The 22,280-nt window shown below is 45.1% G+C and overlaps 1 protein-coding gene across 10 annotated transcripts in view; it reads left to right on the top strand.

Moving 5' to 3' along the window:
* GPR132 (G protein-coupled receptor 132) overlaps nt 1–17,134 on the top strand; it is a 91,255-nt gene extending 74,121 nt beyond the window's left edge. For all 10 annotated transcript variants that reach the window (XM_085580872.1, XM_085580871.1, XM_085580869.1 and 7 more), the window contains one exon: nt 466–17,134. In XM_085580872.1, coding sequence (XP_085436998.1) covers nt 490–1,593 — 1,104 coding nt within the window. In that variant the 5' untranslated portion in view covers nt 466–489 and the 3' untranslated portion in view covers nt 1,594–17,134. The remainder of the gene's footprint in view (nt 1–465) is intronic.
* Nucleotides 17,135–22,280: the final 5,146 nt, after the last annotated feature.

Below are 22,280 nucleotides of genomic sequence, written 5' to 3'. Positions count from 1 at the left end.
TCTGAAGATGGGACAATACTGAACCCAGCTTTTTTTTTTTCAAATATGTCTAAGCTGGTCTACAACTTCATATTCATCTGCCTTATTTTCATAGGCTGATCGTCATGTGAGATTTTGGGTGTAGGTGATACTTGGCATAAGGAATTATGGCAGTTTTGGCATTTACAGTATGATTTTAGAATGGGAACTGACAAAAAGGAGATGGATAATTTTATGTCCAGGGACAAAACTTCAGATCCCCCTTGAGTGAGCTTCCACATAGCTACCAGAACCTAGTCCAACTCTCAGAGGTGGAGGGATGTGACCCTTTCTTTCTCAGTTCATGCCTGAGGATGAACCTTTCAATCACCCCCATCCTACTTGTTCCACTGACATGTCAAGTTGGCACCTATGGCACCATAACCTTTACTGACACATTTTTAAGTGATGCAATGCTAACTTTCCACCTTGTCTTCTGATTCTCAGGAAATACCAACTGGAAAAAGAATAATGGAACGTTGTCTACACGAAAATTGTAACTCCACTTGCCCAGAACTTCCTTATCAAGAGAGTCAGACATTTCTGGTTGCTGTTTACAGCATCGTTGTTGCTATAGGCCTTCCAGCCAATTGCTTAACCTCTCTGCTTACGTTTGTACAAATCCAAAGGAATAAAGTCATTGCCGTCTACATTTTCAGTTTATCACTGTGTGATCTGATGTATTTAAGTACCTTGCCTCTCTGGATTATCTATGTGCAAAATGGGCACAAGTGGACCATGGGTGACACTGCTTGCAGAATAACAGGATTCATCTTTTTCTGCAATATCTACATCAGCATTCTGCTTTTGTGCTGCATCTCTGTGGATCGTTACGTGGCACTGGTGTATTCTGTGGAATCAAGGGGAAGAAGAGAACAGAAACAGGCCACCAAAATAGTCTGTTTTCTCTTTGCTGTGGTTGCAGGAATCCACACTCCGGTATTTTACATGGAAGATAAGCAAAACTGTACAGAGGCAAAAACCTGCTTTGAGACAGTGCCCCTTGACATATTATTGGCTTCTTTCAGCTTCGCTAGATTCCTGTTTGGATTTGCCATACCCTTCACAATCCTGATTTTTACAAACTACAAAATTTTCCAAGCTATCAAAAGAAGCAGCAGCTTGACTTGTCACCAGAAAGCCAAAGTGAAGTATGTGGCTATTGCCATTATTGTTATTTTCTTGATCTGCTTTGCTCCATATCATGTGGTGCTCATAATAAGAGCCATATACTTTATGTTTCATCAGGACTGCCCATGTCCATTTGAAAATAAGATATATTCAGTTTTTACAGTGTTTCTGTGTTTAGGCACTGCAAACGGTGTTGCTGATCCAATCCTCTATGTTCTGGTCAGTGAAAACGTCAGAAAAGACTGTTACAGGAGCCTGAGAAGATGGAGATGGACCTCATCCAAGCTAAATTCATCCACTGATCACAATACTGACAACAGAAAATTGGAAATGCCAAAAGAATCAGAGGAAGGGGGCCAAAGAAAAGAAAACAAAGAAATAACAGATTCCTCTGACATTCAGAAGGCCTGTACCAATGGCAGAGACCAGGAAAGTGGCAGCTAGGCTGGAAGCTGCTGGAACAAATAAGAAGTTCCCAATGCAAGCTGCAGGACACAAGTTTTTACATGCTGACATCATCTTGCATATCTTGCATGGGTCCTTAACTCCTTGAGGACACTATGGGAGCAATAATTCACATTTGTTTGTCACCTACAACAAACTTTGCCCACCAGATCACTGGTGAAACTACTGCTTTGCTGAGGATGCATGGAATAAACAAAGTAATTTACTTTGACTCAAAATGGAATCTTAAAAGCTTTTTTATTTTGGACCGACTCTTTTTCTCATATGAAATAAAACCAGTTTTATCTTCTGAGCAAAATTTTAAGAAGCACTGGTGAGGAAAACAAGGTACTATTCTTAATTTTGAATTTTTGCTTCTAACCATCTGTTCCTCTTCATGGTAAGCACGAGGAGGAGCATGTTCCACTTCTCATACATGTGCTCTGCTGTTAACATTTGTGGTTAACCAGTGGAAAATATTAAAAATGAGTAAGTCTTTCAACAAGAGCATTGAACATTTTCCTTGTACTCTAGTATGTGACTTCAGGTACATCACACATTCCAGGAGAGTTAGATGGCAAAAAAAATGCCTGATAACACAGAGCAACAGTACTGCTGCTGCATTAGCCAAGATCCCGCACTGCCCTGAAATTCTTAAAATGTACAATTCTAATGCTTGATAGTTGCAACGAGTCAATTGTACTTGTTTTGCAGTCAGACCTAGAATGCACTGAAATATACAAAGAAATGTATACATTTCCAAGTGGAGTCAGGGACTGCTTTTATGCCATCCCCAAATGTTGTTGAACTCATGTTTAGTTTCTAACTAAGCTAACCCTTCCCTTTTGTTATGGATCCCACTTTTACTGTGTAGTAGTCTGTAGCAGCTATGGGTATGGAAGGTTGGCAGTCTGGAGAGCACAATCCTTCCTCCCCACAGCTGAGAACTCCCTCAGACATGCTGGGGCAAATTTCACTGTTGCTGCTGCCACTTCTATTATGAATAATTTGCTGATAGTAGTTTCTTGTGCCTTCAAACAAAAATTTAAAAAATAAGAGTGATACAAATCTTGCAATGTTTGTCTAAACAACTTCATGTTTTTATGGGATTCAACAGACAGATCATTAACCAGTTTGAGTACAAGTTTGTAGAGTGTTTCATAGCATCATTCCATTTAATCTGTGCTGTTGTATTTCTGTGACATGTTGAAATTTTTATTGACGTTGACATTTCTGCATTGAATTAATATTAACCAGTCAATATAAATACAATGCTTTTTATTATCTTAAAATTGCCATAGATATTTCTGTATATTATGTTTTATTTTTATGTAGTCTTACACTTTTGTAAAGAACCATTATGCCAAAATTATATATCCCCAATTTACTATATTTATTACATATTTCATTTTTTAATTATTTAATTACTCCCCTGGTATTTTATATGTGAAATGGTTTTGTCTTCAAAAGTAGTCCACATAATACAAAACTAGAGATTGTTTCTTGGAAGAACATGAAATTCTGTTGTGGTACTAATTTAAAAATTCTGGATTTCTATTTTTATATGTATCTCAGAGATCAAATTCCCTAAGGTATTATGGAGAGACCTGGAAGGTGCTGAATATCTGTAACTTTCAATTGCTAAAGAATCCTGCAGCAGCAGAACATGGCTGCTGACAGCCCCTGCCAGCCAGAGAGAGCACTGGTGACTCATCTCTGAAGATGCAAATGCAAATCACCCTGACCTCAGGATTTTCATAGTCTGAAAGCAAACCTTAATGAATAATAGCAGTGAGTTTAGAAGGAACCAGAGGTACAGGCTTCTGAACTGACTGATATGGATGGAAGTTAGCTATTGACCTCGATGAATTTAAACATCTCTGATGATTTTCCTCTGACAAGAAGTGGGTGTTGAGGGAGGGAATTGTCCTGCTCTGCACTGAGCTGGTGAGGCCTCACCTCAAGTCCTGTGTGCAGTTTTGGGAGCCACAATATAAAAATGACATTAAGCTATTAAAGAAAACCAAAGAAGGGCATGAGGATGGTGAAAGCTCTGGAGGGGAGGAGATAAGGAGTGTCTGAGGTCACTTGGTCTGTTCAGCCTGGAGACTGAGGGGAGACCTCATCACGGCTTACAGCTTCCTCATGGTGGGAATCCAGGGAGCAGGCACTGGTCTCTTCTCTCTGGTGACAGGGACAGGACCTGAGGGATGTCCTGAAGCTGAGCCAGAGGAGACTGAGGTCAGATGATAGAAATAGGTTCTTCACCAGAGGGTGGCTGGGCACTGGAACAGACACTCCAGGGAAGTGGTCACAGCAGCAACCCTGAGAGAGTTCAAGAAGCATTTGGACAACGCTCGCAGGGACGTGATGTGATTCTTAGGTGCCCTGCGCAGAGACTGGAGTTGGACTTGATGATCCTTGCAGGTCGCTTCCAACTCAGGATATTCTACAATTCTGTGAACCAACACTGGAACCCACTGCCATGGATGTGGGGGCCAGGGATTATAAGGGTCTGATGCAAGAGTTGCAGTTCTTCTGCCTTAGTGAAGCTGCACGCTGTCCTAAATTACTATGTCATTATGTATCTTCTCTTAATGAAAATCCTTGGAGTTTCTGTGTTCAGACATGCTCTGAAACAAAAGATTTAGGAGTGACAAAGACTTGTACAGCGTGATCTAACTTAAAAATTTACCAAGATAATCTCCAGAGGTGTTTTCCAAACTAAAATATTCCGTGATAGATTACTGAAGATGTTAGGGGCCTGGTACCAAGCAATGTATCCACATGGGAAAACTCCCAGTGCTGACTTCTTTGGATAAACAGAAAAGCAGCTTTATGACTGAGTGAGGGCATCAAGATACCTTCCATGTTGTTAAAATAGCCCATCAGATAAAGTGACTGTTTCTTATCTGATAATTCAAGCACACAATCTATTTTTTGTCAGACAGTGTCTGACAGTACCACTCAGGCAAAGGAAAGGTCCCAGCACTGGCACAAATGTGAGATACACAGCAAGGGGCACTTCTCTGTTCAGAGCAGATCTGAGGGGTGGATTGACTGTGTGGGTCTTTCCACCCTTTCCTCCTGCAGAGACACCACCAGTGAGCCCACAGGGACTGCTTTGTGATGTGAAGAAAGGTTCACCTGCCACACCAGATCTGCAGGTCTCAACACAGCCACCTGGATCTGTACCCATATGGGTCTTGCTACCCCAGCTCAATGCAAGCTATGAGTTAGAGAGAGTACAGAACCAAACCAAGGCTGTGCCTCCCGATTTGGTCTTTAGATGGCCAGGTCTCCACACACAAGGTGCAGAGCAGGTAAGCTGCTCACCAGTGTAACAGGGTGGAATTACAAAATTTCACTCTTTTATACTCAGTATTTCCTCAGGTATAATTTCCATCATTTGACTAAAAGAAGAGTGGGCTACTGTATAAATAAAACATTATTTTATTTTTACATGTGTCTCAGACATTTATTATGTACCTGGGAGATAAGCTCATTGCTGATTATTTTAAGTATGACTATAAAACCTGAATAATATCTGGCTATGAACTAGAGCTGGCCAGACTAGTTTTTGAAGACAAAATATGTGATTTGTTTGCTTATTCATCAATTTTATCTGAAGACTGCATTTTTTTTTTTTTTAAGTAAATGTTTAGGGTAAGTCACTTATAAAAATCTGTTTCTGACTTAGAAATGCTTTCATGTTCTGCATTAAATTTTGCTGCAACAGGATTGCTATAATTTTGCTACAAAACTGGCAAAATCCCATAGGAATTAACTCTCTACATGTGACAAGTTTCTTCTGCAGTTGGTGACCTTCTGACTACTCTCAGCACAACCTAATGTCAAATTTCTGCTGGGTAGTGAGTGATGAAATATAAATCAGGACCAGGCTTTCAGAAATATCCACAACCTAATGGCTTTTCTTAGTGAGGATACTGACATTCTACAGCTCACACTGTGGGACTGGTATGTTAGGAAAACTTCCTCTGTACAGTGAAATGATGCCAAAGTTCCCTGAAAGTTTGGAATGCCCATCTTATTTTCAAACCAGCACAAACAAACAGTAGCAAAGAAGAATGCATCAGAGAGATGCAATAATTTTTTAACCTCTCTGGCATGCAGGGAAGCATACAGGTGCCAGCATCCCCAGAGCTGGATCTCCCAGCATGTCTTTTGCAGGCAGATCTAGAGGATGTGATACCAGTTCTGTCCATCTCTTCCGTGCCTGCTGGAACGGGTGGTTTGCCTGGCATTACTCTCCCTCTTTCCTGCAGAACGAACCTCTGCGCAGGAGAGGGCGCTTCTGCTTGCAGCAGGGATGCAGCGCAGCCTCGTGAGTCAAAGAATGTGAAGCACAAAAAGAGAAATGTTATCCCAAACTGGACTAATTCTAATACCCTGGTAACAGTTGTTAGTAGCTGCCATCATGAGCTGCTGGTAAGAAAGGGTAGGGCTCTGAACTCATTATGTCTAATCTGTAATTCACATCACTGATAACTTCTAGGACTTTACTCTCTTACTCTATCCTGAAAAAAATGCTCAGAGGTAATGAAGCAAAAACCAGCCTTTCAGACAGAAGTCTGCTGAGGAGATATGATTAGATGTGGTAAAAATTTTACAAAGCATTACATTAATATTGTCTACAAGAGCAACCTCTCACTGCACCATGAAATGATCCATCCTGTTGGGTAGTATCCGTTGGTGACAGGGCCTGTGCATTTCAGCCCATGATCACAGAGCATCCCTCTATGTTCAAAGGTCTGTCTTGAAATATTTTCTTGAGGGCAATGAAGAATCAAAGAGAAGACAGATTCTGTGGGGAAAGGGTGTTGTAAGATATACAAAGTCCTTAAAAACCTTGTAAACCTTAAGTCACAGATGTTCTGAACAAATATGCAAATATCCATGTTCAGAAAGCTACTTAGAAATGCAGCAGCCTGTATCACAGTTCCCCATCTATAAAATGTGACATTTCTTCCCTTGAGCATTGTCTGGCTCCTTGGTTTAAAATACAAGCCCTTGCAGGAGATACTAGAAAGTGTAAGCAGGTGTGTCTGTGCATATTCAGAGCTCATTGTAATGGTGCAGAGAACAGCGTGGAGGCAAATAGGAGGTATTAAAGCACAAATTCTAATTAGTCAACACTTTCAGAGTCAGATTCAAAGTACTTTATTTGCTTCTATTTATGCTAGGACATCAGAAAAAAAAAAAATACGCAGACTTTCATTTTAAATTTGTGTCTCCTTCTGGTAACGTGGGCATTAGACCCTTGGGGATTTTGCTGGGATTTTTCTCACTGTGATATTCTGGTGTTTGGAGGTGTCTTGTTTTCAGAAGATGAGAGTGATATTGATCTACAGAGTTGATTTCCAGACTGGAAACGCTCAGGGCCAAGCACTCATACTACCTGTCTAGGTAGAGGATTGAAGACACCAGTAACACTATTGCAGTGCTGTACACAGGAGGGCACCAGCAATAACCTCTGAAATCCCCAGCTCTTGAAGATCTATCCATGTGGACTCTGCCTCTCAAGCTCTTCCCTTCCTGAGACTACTTCCATGAGTCTGCAAGCACTTTCTTAGCACCAGTTTTCTGGGATGAAGTCTCTGACAGTGAGAGTCTGACACGCTTGAGATAACAGCACTATTACTTATTGATTTCATTAACTGGGGGCAGAGAAGTGTTGCCTTTCTTAAACAAGATGAGCCTCACACTACCCGCTACAGGTAGTTTTCATTCTTGTATGTTTGACATTTATAGGTGATGAGGCAATGTGTTTGATACAGGACATTTGATAAGGTATAAAAAATCCTATCATTTTCAGTATGGTTTCTAACTATCTCTAATTATTTTGTTCAAATCCTTCTTAAAATAAGGCTCTCAGTGGAATGGTGCATTGCTGCATTACTGGCAGGTACAGCTGTGTCCTAAAGGGGATAAATGCACAAGTTTCACACTAAACTCAGGACTGGATGGAGTGATATGGAAAAGGGAAGAAAAAATGTACATTAAGCAGCAAGGGAACTCAGGACTATCACCAAATCTTGCTGTCTTGACTTGTGGGAATGTCCCACCATCAAAAGTTAGGAGATTCTAGACAGGCCAATAACAAATCTGAAGTTTCATCAGAAACAAGAAGAGGACAAATGAGGATGTTCCTCTGTACACAGTGGTGTGAAGCAGACTGTAAAGTCAGAAAGGCTTGATGGGAAACTAAAGGTCAGAGGACCACTTCAGTTTACACAAAATTAGAATTCAAAGGTGTGCGTGATTTTATAACTCAGCACGGGGCTTTCCCTAGAGAAGGCTGAGTGGACACTTCTTGCTTTCTTAAACGATGAATCATTGCCTTTCTGAGCAGAAGTATTGCCCTCTCATGAAAGTGGGGAAGCTGGAAATTATACTAAATGTTTCTCTTTTTGTCATCCTAACATTCAGTTTCAGATACTAGAACAAGTTCTTAGTCAAATTCCAAGATAAGAAAATAACACTGTACAAAAAAAATCCCAGAAAGTAATCATTTTTTTTTCTTTTTTTCTCTTTTCTTTTCTTTTTTTTTTTTTTTTTTTTTTTTTTTTTAACCTCTGGAGATACTAAAACCCATAACAAATAAATCAATGTGAAATTAAACCAAAGCCATGAAAATAGCCATCCTCCTTCTCCCTTAAGGCTGTGGAAAATTAAATGTGAATCTGAACTTTGTTTGCTGGACCATGGTTTCAGATCATAATGACTTCAACCCCTCAGAATATGGAGAATGTGGAGAGTTTTTCATTTAGAATTGTAGCTTGAGCATAATCTTCCATTATGTAGGTCAATATTAATGTATAACCCTGACTTGCCCATCCTTCAGTATCATATGTAGTCGATTAGCACAAAGAAAAGTTTTTATGAAAGCAACATATCATTGAAATATTCAATATATCAGTCAACTATGAGTTGTGACCCTACTGCTTCTATTATGAACCACGCAGAATTTTCATCTCAGAAATAACACAGAGAGGTTAATTCACCCTTTTCTATACTTCCAGCTTTTGTTTAGGATAAATGTCTTTATGTTTTCCATTGTAATTCAAGCTCTGACCGCTTTTTAAGTCAGAGTATAATGTTTTCGAGTAATTCAATACAGTCACAAGAGGGCACCAGACTCTACCCTATTTTTCCTGCTGGGCATGGTGGATTTCACAGTGGAAGAAAAAAAACATTACTACCTCTGATATCCCTAAAGTTCCCATCTCGTAAACATAATTTGTAAGACTTTGTGCTGCTCCTAGGTAGAACAGTCTGTACAGAGAAGTGTGTTTCTGTGCTTATCCTCATCCCTACAAATAGCTGTTGAGCCAGACTCAAGATTAGGCTATAATATTTATCCAAATATGGTAGAAACACAACCTTTTTCAAAGGGTGGCTACAGACAAGCTGAGAAACAAGAAAAACAAACCAAAACCAAAACAAAACAAGAAACAAAACAACAAAAACAAACAAACAAACGAACAAAAATATAAATCATGGTGAGAAAGAGGCATTTCCCTTGCCATAAAATTAAAATATGGAGGATGATGGAACTTGCCAGGATCGGTCCATGATTCCCCGGAGAGGATGTAAGTGGCAGGAGGCAGGCAGACCATCTAAGGCATTCAGCTGAGTCCCATGCAATATCTAAACACCCAGCAAATTCTAAACAACTTTCTGATGAGCCCCACTTTGCCTCTCTGCCTCGGCAAACCTCTCTGCACATCATCCTGCACCACTGCTCACAGCAGCTCCCGCGACTTCATCCAAGTCCATTGGCATTTGGTGCTATTTGTAAGTAGTGCCAATTAAAGATTTATTATTCCATTAATATGAGGCACGTTGAAATGATTGCTGGGAAACCACTGGCTACTGGCAGACCACCAGGAGACAGGAGTTAACATTCCTTTACTACTACAAAAGTCAAGGCTGTCATTCCCATTGAGGTGCAGGACCAGAGCAGAGAACAAGACAAGCTCACAGCCTTTTATCTCTGTTCATAGTCATGCTTCTAATTGGGTTAACCCTTTAAACACAAGGTACACATGTGTTAGTAACCACTCTCTTAGGAAAAAAAAAATCACATTTTTAATATGCCTTTTCATGCCTTAGTTTACCTACTTCTTATCCTCACTTTTTGAAACTCTTATTAAACTGTAATTGTTTTGTTCCTGCTATAATTTATATTTTTACAGACTATGGAATCCTGCTAAGCCACCAGCAAATGAACATCAGCAATAATTTGTGGCTACAGTACATTTTCTTTTTAATGTATTGATTCATCAGACTCTCAAATAAAATTTGGAAACAATCCAAACACTCCAATAAGCCATAACAGCCGCTTTCTACTCTTCAAGGCTCATAGAGGGTCATTTCAATTTGCAGATAAAGCATTCATTTCTATAACCAGGATATTTCTCTTACTAATGCTTCATTTTATTCTCCTTGTTATTTATGATGGGTCTAAAGAAAATCACATTTCTGCTTTGGAAAATGTGAGACAACTAATGCTGTCAACACCTTGTTACCAAAATCTCGACCACCAGAATTATTATTGCATATGAAACTCAGTGTCTTTATTTTTCTACTTTTCCCCCTGTAGATTTCATGGTCCAAATCCTTACCAGTTTTAAGATAAGCTTTAAAATAAACAACTACACCACATATTCCTAAAAGTTTTGTTAGTTTTAACTGTGCCTTTGAATTATAACTCTCCAGTCTGCCATGACTGCAGAAATTAGTTTCCCACTGATATTGTAATTTTCAAGGACACGGCTTGTAGGAACAGCACGGTGCCTCCTGAAAGGCTGGTTTCAAGAGCAAAACACTGTAATATCAAAAGATGCAGAACAGCAAAGGTGCAAGCTCAAATCTGGACTAAAAGATTTGAAAGCCATGCTCTAATGTATGTTCAAAAATATATGAAAAAAGGAATTATTCATTAACTTCTTCAGCCTGCAACCACTCCAGGCCATTTTATTCTTAGTTTCTGCTGTTTCAAAGGAAGGTAGAGCTGATGGGGGAGAAAAGATCTTCACATGACCAGCACAAACACATTCATCAGAAACAGACTAGCTCCTGAGATGAAAATACTGTTCTTAGCTGGCTGAAAAGAAAGGAATACCTTGTGTACTGACAGGCTGCACATGGTTTTTCAGCCTGTGGGTGCTATTTAATAGTAGATGCTTAGTTGCTATAGCAACTGTCATAGCCTATGGTATTTATGCTTAGATACAGCACACATATTTTAAGCAGCACCAGATAATATGGCACTCAATTATCTAAAATGTACATTTTTTAAAATCCCTATTAAGAAGCAGATGTGTTCTTCTAGTTATTAAAAATCCTTTCTAAGGCAGCATGTTTATAACAACAAAACAATCTTGTCCCTCACAAACGTAAAGCTGAACTATCACAATGAGCTACCTTAAAATAAAATCCCAAATAACATTCAGCACTTTAAAATCCATCTTTGCTGACTGCTGGTGAAACATTTGGAGACTTTTGCTGTTCGGTCCAGTGCATGGTGCTTTGTCACTAGAGGTTCCTATTGTCATTAACTTGTTATCATCTGGGCTTTGTTCCTCCTGCCAATGTCCTCTACAATACACTTTCCACCTGCCATGGAGAACACATTCTCTGAATTGGCTGGTAACCGCAGATCTTGCTGAAAACTTTTTTACTTTTATTTTGTCACATCATCCTGGCTGAAGAGATTAAACAAATACTATAATTAGGGCACTCTTTCTTTCAGTGTCTTTCCACTATAAGAGGAAACTCATGGTCACTAACATCAACAATGAGGGCCTGTGTCACTAACTTCAGCAATGAGGCCAACCAAACCACTTTAGCCAGGCAGGCTAAGAGTTAGTGGACTACTGCAAGCCTAAGTGCTCTGTGTCCTGTTTTAACTCTATTTCCTGCAATCAAAACATACTAATACCTCTCCTTAGCAATTTATTATTGGTTCCATAAAGCCACTAGCTGGCTTGGGTAAAAACAGCAGGTCTGCTTTTAGCTCACAGAGTATCTTAGTCTGTAAAAGTTCTTACAAAGAACTCATTTCTTGGCTCATGTCACTCCTAATCCCCATGGCCTCCTAGTAGACAGATCAGATATCCAGGGCCATAAAACCCAAGGCCTGAGGCTGGTGGCCTGAGGCAGACAGATTTGTGCCTAAGAGCTGAATGCTTTGCCATCGTTGTGCTGACAGCCACACACCCCTCCCATCACCTGCCTACCACCACTGCTCAGTTTTTCAAACCCCCAGCTGAGCCCACGCTGCCACATTCAGACATGTATTAGCTGCTGTGTGGATTAGCTGGGGTGATGAGTGCTCTGACTGCGCTATTCTCATTTTGTAAGCCGCTAACATTTGATGCCAGCATCATTATCAATCCAACATCTGTTGTGTTGTGTTATCTAAGTTTTTCCATTCCATTAAGTCTTATCAAGTGGTTTAGTCCTGCACCCCCTTGTAAGTAGTCCTGCCCTCTCTTGGCTCCTCCCATCCCTGTGTCAATCCTTTCCTTCCTCCACCCCTTGTCCCTAGATCCTGCTGAGTCCTTCCCGTGGCCCTGCCCTACAGTCACTCGACAGACCTTCCCCTCCACCTAGAAAGTTCCATCAGGGGCATCAAGTGATAGGACAAGACACCGGGGTCCCCTCCTACCAATTTCCCTATTGGTGTCCGCCCATGCCAATCTCCCCAGTTTCCATTCCCTGTTGTTACCCCATTGGTCCATGGAAAGACCATCCCCCTGTTTACACCCCCTATTAAAACCAGCTGCCCCGTGCAGGTTGGGGCTTTTGTTGGCTCTTTGTCCCTATGTCAGGAGGCTGCTTAGAGTCTCCCAATAAACCTGGATTGGAAACCACTACAGAAGTCAGTTCCTTCTTCTGTTAGCTCAAGTCTCTCCCATGACTTCGAGCCGAACCCAAAGCTTCCCTTCTAACCCCCAGGAAACAGGAGGGTGGCCCTTGCTGACCACTGTGTCAGGTCCAGCCAGGCAAGCACTGAGCCATCAGCGCGGAAGACACGATGGCAAACATCAAGCTACAGTTAGCCCGCAAATGTTCACTCACTTAATACTAACCTTTTGGTTTGTTTTAAAGGCACCAGTGGCACACTGCTCTTTGTTTAATCCCTCCTACAGGGAGGAGTAGCATCCAGGCTCAGAGCAGTGAAGGAGAAGCCTACCTTCACTGATGGCTGAGCAGAACTTCCAGCCACCTTTGATGATCTACACATTAACACTGCAACGACCCAAAACCACTTTCTCTTACGTTCAGCGCACTGTGGCTGCAGACTGAACACAGTGAAGTTGTATCCTGTACCTGGCTTATGGGGCCCAGCTGAGCTGCTACTACAGGCTCGTTTCTTGAGGAACAGCCACATTTAATTACTCCTTAGCTGTTTTTCCATCTGCCTCTGGATTTTTTAGGGGAGCTCTACTGCAGGAATGTGCTTGTCTGCAGAAGCACTCAGGACTGGTTCATTATGCTGCCTATCTCAGAAGTAATCAGAATTTGCCAGTTTGGGCTTAAAGGAAGCTATGTGTACTAGGAGTGGGACTCCTGCCCTACTCTACAGCAAAATTAAAAAGACAAACATATCTTAAATGCTTTAATCAAACAGTAATTATGAGAGAAACAATAGAGACTCAGAACAAGTCCATGTTGTCTTTAGCAGGCAGAGGCAAGCAAGCTCTGTCCCCGTTACAAACCAGTGGGATCACAGCCAAAAAAACTCTTCCAAACCACAGGCAGTTGTGCTGGTAATGCACAGAGCTTGAGCTAACACACCTTGTCTCTCAAAAAGAGTCGCCAGCCAGAGCACAGCACTGCACTGGCGACAGCTCACAGCTCCCGGTTCAGGGCTGACTCATGTCTGGTTTTGTTGGGTTTGGGGTTTTTTTTTGTCTTTTAAAAGGGTAGTGTCAGCCCTGCTCCTGGACGCTACGTTTCTGTTAATTTCTGCGGTTTTATAAACATTATCCAGCTCTAAACAGCCTTCCCGTCACAGCCAATGTGTGAAAGCCTGGGCAGCTCAGCAGGGGGCTGAGCAGCTTTGAGAAAGAAGCAGCAAAGCTCCGAGGCATCGAGCACAGCCCAGCACAGGCTTGCTCCAGACGGGAAGGAAGGGGGCTGGGCGGGAGGGAGCCGTGGCTGCTTTCCAGCGCCCATGGCACGCAGGTCACACCAGCCGGTACCAGCCACCGCCGGAGGAAGAGGCAGGCCGGGCTGCGGGCCGCGGGCCGGGGAGCGCCGGCGCTGGCTGCCGGCTCAGCTCCCGCAGCCGCGGGGGCTCCGCTGGGCACGGCGGGAGCGCCCGCAGCTCTCGGGGACTGAGCCAAGCCCGCCCTTGCACCGAGCACGAGGCATCCGCTGCCCAGCCAAGGGAAGGAGCTCAAGGCAGCAGCTCCACTCGACCCGGCCCCGCTGCTCTGAGGCTGCGCCTGCAGCTCAAATCGCTGCCTCCATGTGCTAAAGATGGATCTACACCTCGGACCTGCTTGGAAAGATCGAGGCAATGCCTGCTCCTGTTACACCAGCCCTGGTGCCTCCTGTTTCGGACAAAAAAAGGCATCCCGTTCATATTTTTTACAGGCTGACAGTGCTTTTAAATCCCTTCAGAACTTCCACTCGCTCTGGAGATATTGCTGTGTGTCAGTGGTGACCCGGCTTCCCAGGAGAGACCTGCTGAACTGATTTCCACCATTTTTCCTGTCACCCATGTTACTCATTTCCTCAGCAGGCAGGCTGCTCTGCAGTGTCCTACTAGGTGCAATGCCTCCCAGTTGTCTAGAAGCTTTGCGTTTGTGTTTTTGTGAGAAATTGATTTGTAAAGAATTCTTGAAACTTGATAGAAATTTCACACAATCTTGAACATCCGTATAAACACTGAGATAAGGTGTGTTGATTTAGGATGGCTATAGAAGAGAGATTATATTGTTGAGAGAGATTGAACTACAAACAAGTTTCAACGAGTTTTAAAATACGGTATTGTAAAAATACTAGATTTTTAAAGAATTAGAACTGTGAAAGATGTGTGGTAGTAGCACTATGTGGGGAAAAAATATAAGTGATTGGTATTAGAAGTAATAGTAGCTCTCCTGATGATCCCAGCCAATGATTCCCTCACTTTTTTCCTTTTCTTTGTATGCAGTTACTTTCTTCATCTCCATTTCCCCTGTCAGGTAGTTTTGCAGACAGCTCTTTCTAGCTCTCTAGTAAAATACTTCAAGCTGCATTGTTTTGCAAAGATCTGTCCAGATTTTTCCATTTTGACTTTTCAAGTTCCATTTCTCACACATGTGAGATGTGAGAGTTGCTTTCTGCTGAGAATAATCAAATGAGGAGACATCACTGGTTTCTCAGATTTTTAACAAAGATGGAGAATCTTTAACAATTTTTCTTTCACTGGTTCAGTCAGAAACTTCGATGATGTAGTTCTTAAGCCATAAGACATCCTCCAGTTTCACTGGAGAGGTTATTGGGGGGGAAAAACATAAACAAAAATGTTGTGATCCTCTCACTGTAGCTACCCAGAAAAAAAAAAGATACGGAGAGGGGACTTAAGAACCTTACTCTATATAGATGATGCTATCACTAGAGGAGCAATGCAAATTAACTCTCTGAGCTGTGATCCTTCAGGGAACAGCCCCCACACTGCCTCAAAAGGGGCCTCCATGGAGGCTCAAAGGTTCTTGCAGGATTTGTCGTGGGAATACCTGTTTGAATTCCTGCTGAGCTGGGGCTGCCGCGGGGTGTGGGAGGGTGGTCAGGCCCTGCTGCCACCAGCTGTGAGAGGCGGTGGCCTGCAGGAGCAGCTGGGGTGGCAGAGCCTAGATCTGTCTGCTCCAGGAATATGCTGAGTGTGTGGAGTGATGGCTCCTGGAGTGACAAACCAGGCACTGCTTTAGGAAAGACTGGGCCCAGCGGGAATGTACTTTTCCCAGATATTTTTCACACTGACCATCTTTTGTTTCATGAGCAATTTAGAGATTACCAGGATTACATCTCGGCTGACTGCATGTTGGGGATTACAATGTTAGAAATTAATTGTCTAGGGTTACGTTTTATTGTAACTTGCTGACAGTTTAGCATGAGTGGGTCCTGCTCAAAACTTGGTGTCAGGGAACTTCAAGTGAACTTTGTTAGCATGGAGAGATAAGCAGGGGAGTAAACAGAGAAAGACTGGGTTTCTTCAGATAAGAGTTGAGATCCTGAAGGGCCCCAGGATGGAAGATAAGAACAATTAATGGCCTGCACAAGTGGACATGGAGAAAGAATTCCATGAGGCGTTACAAGACTTCAGACCATAAACCAACACTGAGCACTGGAAAATCAGTGCACAGACTGTGAGGATATAAAGGCCCAGGGATTTCTTTGTTTGAGATCCCACACCAGAGGCACCACCTTGAGCTGAAAGAAACTGACTCTGGCCCAGAACCTAAGGTCCAAATTCTTCCTTAACATTGCAAAACTTTGGAGGTGGCACAATTCACAGCTGAGTACCTGGACAAAGTTTTTGCACCGTGTAGATGGCAGGAAAACTGGCGTACAAATGTGTTTGAGGTTCTTGTTGGGGTGGCTGATATGGAGTGCTTAGCTCTGAAAAAAGAAGCTCCTTGAAGCTTAACGGACACCAGGTACCAGTGTGGGAGCTGTGGGTTGTGTATGATGAGTCAGGAGAGTTTCACCAGACAGCACAAGTTGTAGAGCATGTCAGGTTCTTCTCCCAGTGCATCTGGAGGACTGGGACAAGGACGAGGAGGAGGATAACTTGGATTCTTTTGTGTGATGTGTTGAGTCTTAACTGAGGCTGCATTCTGACATCTGAGAACATGGTGTCATTCTGGGCTTGTAGCTGACTGTCGTAAAGACCTAGAAATACAGTTTCACCGTGATCCACTGACAGCTGTAAATGCCTGTTATGAAGCAAACACAGTGATCATCTGTCCTAGTCACTGTGTTCTAGAGGGCTTGTTCTGCATTGCTGATTCAATAGAACTCAAGGGCTGTTCCTTTTATGTTGTGGTAGAATAAACAAAAGAAAGGAGACACCTTTCTTGACTGTACAGAATCCAACATAAGGATCTCTAGTTTTAAGTGAGTTCTATATGGAGTTGTGAAGGGAGTTTTAAATGTCTATTATGCAAAAACCACCCTGGAGAATTATCTATTACACTGTTGTGTTATCTAAGTTGTTTCATTCCATTAAGTTTTATCAAGTGGTTTAGTCCTGCCACCCCCTTGTAAGTAGTCCTGCCCTCTCTTGGCTCCTCCCATCCCTGTGTCAATCCTTTCCTTCCTCCACCCCTTGTCCCTAGATCCTGCTGAGTCCTTCCTGTGGCCCTGCCCTGGGGTCTGCCTGTCACTCGACAGCCCTTCCCCTCCACCTAGAAAGTTCCATCAAGGGTATTGAATGATAGGACAAGACACCAAGGTCCCCTCCTATTCCTGGTTTAGGGGGCTCCTCAGAATCTCCCAATAAACGTGGATTGAAAACCCCTGCAGAAGTTGGCTCCTTCTTCTGTTATTGCCGCTCAAGTCTCTCCCACGACTACGGGCCGGACCCAAAGCTTCCCTTCTAACCCCCAGGGGAACAGGAGGGTGGCCCTTGCTGACTGCTATGTCAGGTCCAGCCGGGCAAGCGCTGAGCCATCAGTGGGGAAGACACAACAGCAGTTTGACACCCAATGTGAGGCCTGGGAATATCACTGGACCTCGTGGGTGAGACTTGGCGCTTTCCTGAGGATTTATCTGGGTGTCAAGCTACCTCCAGTAGAAGCAGGCCCTGTTTTAGAGGGTGGTGCTCCTGGGGGACGGGAGCGGTAGCCTCAGATGGCACCTCTGAAGTCGCTTCCTGACAGAAGCCATCATCCTGGACCTTTCCTTTTCCTCTGGCTGGTTTTGATAAGTTTTCAGCCTCTCCTAGTGCAGAGTGCTTTCTTTCTTTCTACCTCCCTGCCCTTTCTAATAATTTTCCCACTTTTGGGAAACTAGTGCCTTTTGTGGCTTTTGCATAGCCAGGCACTCTCTTTGCATTTTGTGTTTTTTCTCTTGGCTGGAGGGAACCGGCTTGGGGATTTTTCCTGCTCTTCTTTCCTTTTATCTGGGGCGGTGGGTTAATTGAGCTGTGCGGTTTCTAACAACTGAGCCATGGGTGCAAAGCTCTCCGCTGCTCAGAAAGGAGTCTATTTCCAAGTTGTGGGGGTCCTTGTGGATGGGAGTTGTAATGTCAATAAAAGGGCAGTTAAGAGCCTTGTGAAACGGCTCTTCCTCCATTTTCCTGCACTTGTGGCCGATGTGCATTTTTGGGATTTAGTTGGAAATAAATTAAGTAATTTGGGAAAATCGGGGAGTAACTTGTTAGCAAAATTAACATTTTGGAGTCTCCAAATTCGTACAGTTGTAAAATCATATCAGAAAATGGAGGATGAGCCTTTGTTGGGCAGTTTACCCTCTTGTTCTCCTGCTCCTAGTCCTCCTCCCTCTCCTGTTGCCCCTGCAACTGGGATTCTGAAGGGAGCAACCCGCCATTTGGCACAGGGCTGCTACCGACTCCCCGGCTCCCCTCAGAATTCCCGGTATCTTTGCCCGAGTCCCGGCCAGACTTCTCAGAATATTTCTCAGTCCCTTCTTTCCCTAGGATGTACAGCCCCATCCCGCAAGCCCTGTGTTTGGTTTGACCTTCCCAATCCTGTCCCTTCCCAAGATGTCTCCCTGAAGAGACAAGGTAGCAGGAGCCACAAGGTTTTTCCCACCACTTGTTCTTCTTCTTCCCCAAATCCCTTCATCTCCTCTTCCAACCCCTTCCTACCCATAAACCCCTCCTCTTCCTGTTTTCTCTTTTATTCAAACTCCACCCACAACTCCCTTAAGTTCTGCCCCCGGTCACACCCCTGAGGGGGGATCTTCAATCATGTGTCCTCACCCCCTCTCCTGGCCCCTCCCATCCTCCTCCGTCTTCCAGTTCCCACAGTCCCTCTTAAGGTTCCCTGGTTTTCATTCCAGAGGGGAGGAGCCCAGAAATGGAAGTTCCCATGATTTATGGCCAGTTCTGTCTGCTGCACCAGTGGCTTTTATACCCCAGTGAGAGGGGGATGTGCAGGCCCAGTGGACCCTGCTTCCATATCAGACCACCAAAGAGTTGTGTAAGGCCCAGAGAGAGTTCTCAAGGGAAAATGAATGCTTTCAGGGGCTTCTCAGGGCGACCTTCTCCTCTGATCTCACTCCTGCTGATCTCTGGTCACTCTTCTCCTGCCTGTTGTCGCCCACTGAATTTATTTTGTGGGAGGCAGCCTGGAGGAAGGAGGTCCAGAATGTCCTTCCCACATTGTGGAATAACCCTGCCACAGCAACTGACACTGAGGGACATATGTTATCTGTGTGGGGAGGCAGAGTGGGAGGAAGGTGCCAGACAGGCACTTGAAATCCCTAGGGGGTGCTCCGGGAGTCAGCCAAAGCTGACTGGCGTTCTTTAATTTAAAACCAAAAGGGCCTGTCTAAAATTATTTAAAAATTGTTCAGTCTCCTCTAGAGCCTTTCATAGATTTTGTTGAGAGACTCTGCAGGGCGGTGGAGCTCCAGGTGAAAGAAGAAGAGGTCCATCAGGGGATCCTGAAGGAGATGGCAGTACTGAATGCAAATGTTCAATGCAAGGCCGTCATCCTGAGCCTGCCAATGGAGCCACTGCCAACCCTGCACGACATGTTAGAAGTGTGTGAAAAGAACGTTATCATTGAAGCAGAGGAACAAGACAAGGGGCAAAGACATCCTCATTGGATTGCAGCAGACGATACCACCCCAGCCTTCAAACCACCGACAAAGCAACCGCCCCACACGCCGAGACCTTCCCAAAGACCTCCTACAGCGAGCAGACCCTGCCATCTATGTGGAGAACTGGGGAATTGGATGCAGTTCCTCCCTGCGCTAAGACATAAACAGGGTGGGCCCAGAAGTAACACTGGGGACGGAACTAAAGCAGAAACCCACTGAGGGACAGTTGTTAACCTGCAATTCAAAATCACCTGACTTGACTAATAGTAAATATGACCTCTCTCACAATATACCTATTCTAACGACCACCTCTCACTTTGTACCTTTTAGGCTTCAGCTGGTGGAACTACTACATCTACAGGACTCACATTTTCACTTCATCCAAGTGTCCCTGGATGATTCAGGTACCTGGAGCAAGATTGGATGTAAGTATGTCATCATTGGGGACACCAAACACAAGAGGTCAACATCATTCTGGGTGTAATTAACACCAGATCAGTCCAGGCTTGATGACCCCAAGCCCCGCAAGGATGCTGATATTACTGACCACTCTGCTCTACATCGTGTCCCCTGGCCACCTGTGGATTGTTCCCAGCCACAAGCCAATGTTTGGAAAACTCTGGCACAGACCCTTGGGCAGGATAACATCTGTCTGTCCACTGACTCCACTGCCAACCCAATGTCCACCTGCCTTGTGGGGATCCCATTCAAGTCAAATGAATTTCCTCCTTTAGTTTCTTCTTTCCTCCCTATGTACAATCCCTTAGTTCCCTGGGAACAGTTCCTCAAAAGATTACCACAAGCCAAGGAGGAACCCCATGAATTTGAATTGCTTGGCTCAGCCAGCAAAAGCCTCTTATTGCGTTCATTTTATGATTGAACCTATGCCCCAAGAATCAGGTGCACAGAAATTAAACAAATCAAAAGTCAATACATAGCAAAAAATTGGTGTAAAAAAATCAGCCACAGAAGGGAACCACTCACCCTTACCTCCAAACCTCACACCCTACCTAGTGGAACTATATTTATTTGTGGAGATAGAGCTTTTGCAGGCATCCCCTCTCACCTACCCAGAGGCCCTTGCACCATCGATCAGTTGAGCCTGTTTTCCCCCAACATGTCCCAAATTTTGGATTGGCGTCAGAACAACAACACCAACCAATCAGACGGCAAAAAAAGAGAACTTGGTGACCTGGACACAAATTGCAGCTCTGAAATTATTCATTGGTCAAGACTAAAGGGGGTCGCATTTACTCTTTTTTTACCATGGGTATCTGTAGTATGTTATTTCCTCCTGCTTTACTGTATGACACTACAGCTCTGCTGTTTCCCAGCCTGTCTTACAAGAACCTCAGCCGCAAGCCTCGCCCATCCTCCAGCTCCAGCTGCTTATCCCACCCTTTCTCCAGCTCCTTCCCCTCCCCGCCCCAGGGCCGGGAGGCAGCAGCTGCCGCCTCTGCGGCGCTCCGGCAGCCCGGGCCAGCCGCCCCTCCTTCCCCCGGGCTGCTCCGGAGCAGCCGGCACGTAGCTGCTGGGCCGGGAGAGCCACCGAGACACGCTGGGGCAGCCTAAGTGCTTGCAGATGTGCAGCTGCATCGGGCTGGGGTCACAGCGGCAAGGTTTGGTTGAGGGGGTTTTGCTGAGCAGGGTGGCAGCAGCTTTAGGACAGAACCAGTTAGGTTGGAAAAGACTTCTGAGATCGAGTCCAACATAGCACTGCATAACATGGCACTGAGTGCCATGTCCAGTCTTCCTTCAGCACCTCCAGGGACGGTGACTACACCGCCTCCCTGGGCAGCCCATTACAGTGCCTAATCACCTTTTCTGTGAGGAAATTCTTTGTTATGTTCAGCTAAACTCCCAACAGCACAGCCTAAGGCTATGTTCTCCCTAGCCCTGTCACTCGTTCCCTGGGAGCAGAGCCCAACCTCCACCTGGCTGCACCCTCCTGTCAGAAAATTGGAGTGATAAGGTCTCCCCTGAGCCTCCCCTTCTCCAGGCTAAACATCCATAAGCTGCCTCAGCTGTTTCTCATAAAACTTGTGCTCTAGACCCTTCACCAGCTCTGGTCTCTTCTCTGGACACACTCCAGCCACCTTAATAGTCCTCCCCAATTGAGGAGCCCAGAACAGGGCACAGTACTCCAGGTGTGCCCAGCACTTCCCTGGTCCTGCTGGCAACACTATTCCTTTAGAGGCCAGAATGCCACTGGCGTTCTCGCCCGCCCGGGCACTCGCTACTGACTCATGTTCAGACAGCGGCTGCCTGCGGGGTGAGACATCACCCCCGCCCCAGCACGCGGGTTCCTGGCTCCGACTGCGAGACCCGGGGCTGGGCCCGAACAGGAAATGCCACAGGCCTTGCTAATGTTGTGCTGAGGCCTCCTGTTACCCCCGCGGGGCGCAGCTCCGGGGCTCCCGGGCCGTGAGGGAAGTGGGACGGCGGGGAGCGCCCGGCCCGGGGCTGCCAACGCTCCCTCTCCCCTCCCCCGCCAGGGCTCCCCGCGGGCTGCAGCGCGGCCAGGTCTGAACCTGTTCCCGCCGGAGCCCGTGGCCGGGAGCCCAGACGCACCGCGGGGCCTTGGCTACGATTTGAAATCGGGGCGGCCCCGCCTCGCCCCCGCCCCCGCCGCCCTCAGCCTCTCACGGCCGAGGGGAAGGGCCCGGCTGCCATGGCAACCTCACCGCCTTAGGGGGCGGAGCTCGGGGGCGGGACGGGCGGGCGCTGTAGCCAATCGCAGCGGCGAGTGCCGCCTGCAACGCCTGGCGGCAGCCAATAGCAGGCGCCGCCGCTCCCTGGTGGGCGCGGTCTCCGGGGAAGGCCCGCCCCCGGCGGCCGCGGGTCCCTTTGTGGGCTTTGACAATAAGATGGCGGGC

This window comes from Lonchura striata, chromosome 5 (assembly GCF_050655825.1).
Source record: "Lonchura striata isolate lonStrDom1 chromosome 5, ASM5065582v1, whole genome shotgun sequence".
Classification (NCBI taxonomy): Eukaryota; Metazoa; Chordata; class Aves; order Passeriformes; family Estrildidae; genus Lonchura; species Lonchura striata.
The sequence above is the reverse complement of the archived record's forward strand: the minus strand, read 5'-3'. Positions and strand labels throughout refer to the sequence as shown.